General features: G+C 65.4%; 1 protein-coding gene across 1 annotated transcript in view; it reads right to left on the reverse strand.

Moving 5' to 3' along the window:
• The window catches only part of PTSG_08934 (uncharacterized protein), a 19535-nt gene that overhangs the window by 1524 nt on the left and 15843 nt on the right, over positions 1 to 2168 (reverse strand). The window contains exon 6 of the mRNA XM_004989674.1: positions 60 to 2159. Coding sequence (XP_004989731.1) covers positions 60 to 2159 — 2100 coding nt within the window. The remainder of the gene's footprint in view (positions 1 to 59; positions 2160 to 2168) is intronic.

Genomic DNA, 2168 nt, shown 5'->3' on the forward strand with positions numbered 1-2168 from the left:
GCAGCGCCGTCGCGTCGTCCATGACTTGGTTCAGCGGTGGCGTGCACCAGCCCGCTCACCGCACGCGTGTCCGCCGCCACCGTCGTCTCCAGTCGCTCGTACACGGACACCAGGCGGCGCAGCAGCGCATAGCACACGTCCGCGGTGTTGCTGTTCTCCGGGATGTGCGGCAGTTTCGTACCCACCACCTCGCGCACAGCATCCACCTTGCCCTGCGCCGCAGCAGCCAGCAGCCCAGCATGCACCAACAGGTCCAGCACGGCAGCGGCGCGTGGGGGAAGCCCGCGCGTTGGCTGCGCCCCCCGCTGGAAGGCCTGCAGCGGCAGTGGCACGTATCCGCGCTGCTGCTGCTGCATGGGCCCTTGCTGGTTCACGGCGCCTTGGTTCTGCGCCCCGCGCCCAATGGCTTGTCCACAGCGCGCGCACCGCCCAGACCCGTTGAACTGGCCGCAGTTGCCCACGACGTACGGCTCGCCACACGGGCAGCGGTAGAAGCGCGTCTTGTCCTGCACCGCAGACAGGGCAGCCAGCGTGTCGTCATCCGCAGCGGCAGGGATGAACATCTGTGCGCACTGCTCGGGCGAGCGCACAATCGTGTCCAGGAAACCGGCCCGGCGGCCCTCCAGCGAAGCATCAAGCACATTGCAGGCCAGGCGCAGGACCAGCACACGCGTGTGCTGCATTCGCCTCACAAACGCCTCCTGCTCAGCCGGCGTGAAGCCATCAGGGGCACCGCGCGTCCACACGTCCGCGGACGGCAGGACAGTGAGCAGCGGTGCAATCTCCGCGGCTGCATCGTGCGTGGTGAGCGCGGGCTGGCCGACGACGGCGTCGCGGAAGGTCGCGTCGCACTGCCGCATGTGCAGGCGGATCATGAGGGTGGCCATGGCCCGCGGCCCAAGTTCAAACGCAGCCGCCTGTGCTGGACGGGTGGCAGCAGCGCGGAGGCGCCGCCACTGGCGCCGCTCCTCGGCAGCGTCGACAACGGAAAACGGGATGAACAGCACCGGCTGCTGGTCGAGGTCTGGCCACTGCAGTGAGTCTGCCCATGGCAGGTAGTCCATGAGGGCAACCAGCACCGTGCGCAACTCGGCAAAGCTGCGGCCTTGCTTCAGCAGCTGCAGCAGGAACAGGCGCATGCGCTGGATCACGCTCATGCTGTCGTTGACACCACTGGCAAAGTCGTCACCATCATCGTCTCCTCCAAACAGCACGGGAAGCACGTCAGTCAGCGTCTCCAAATCGGCCACGTCGTGGTCCAACAGCGCGCGCGCAATGACACGCACGCATGTACGCAGCACAGCAATGCCAACCACGCCATCACGTGCCTGCGCCGGGGAGATGCCACCCATACCGTCGCCAACGTTGCTCATCACCTCCTGCACCGCATTCACGCACGGCTGCAGGTGGTGTTCCATGTGCAAGATGGCGATGAGGCTGCAGCCGTTGATGGCGCGTTCGACCACAAAGCGCTCCAGCACGTCAACGGCAAGCACGAGCATGGGCGGGCTCTGCGTTGCATCAAAGTTGTCGTGGGACATCACCGCGCTCAGTGCCTCAAACAAGGGGCCAGGCGCTTGCTGGAATAGCTCGTGCACCTCACGGTGACCGCCTGCAAAGTGCAGCACAGCTGTGTGGACAGCGTGCCCAACATGCGGCAGCCAGAAGTGGTTGCTCGTCTGGCCACCAGTACCGTTACCACCATCGTCTTCTTCACTCTCGATGGGCGTGAGGTTGGCCACGTTGAGGACGCGGCGGCAGGTTGGGCACGTGCGACTCGCCTGGGCCCATTGAACAATGCACTGGCGACAGAATCTGTGGCCGCACTCTGTGCTGACGTTCACGGCAGTGACGAGGCAGATGGGGCAGAATGTCATCGCTGCACGCGTGACCATTCGGCACAGCCGGGCGAGGGTCGTGCGCCGCTCCTGTGCCGTCATCTCCGCGTAGTTGAGGTGCAGCATCTGGCTGAAGAGCGCAACCGTGTCGGAGACCAGGCGCCTTCGCTCACTACCAACGGACCACAGTGGTTTGTCTTCGTCGAAGCTCTGCTGCAAGAACCTGAGCAGCTGCTGCGACGGCGACCCCGTTGCTGTTGCTGTCACCGGCGCCGCGTACGGCTCGGTGTGGGCTGGTGTCAGCGACAAGTGCATGAATGCCTGCAGCAG

This window comes from Salpingoeca rosetta (assembly GCF_000188695.1).
Source record: "Salpingoeca rosetta unplaced genomic scaffold supercont1.27, whole genome shotgun sequence".
Classification (NCBI taxonomy): domain Eukaryota; class Choanoflagellata; order Craspedida; family Salpingoecidae; genus Salpingoeca; species Salpingoeca rosetta.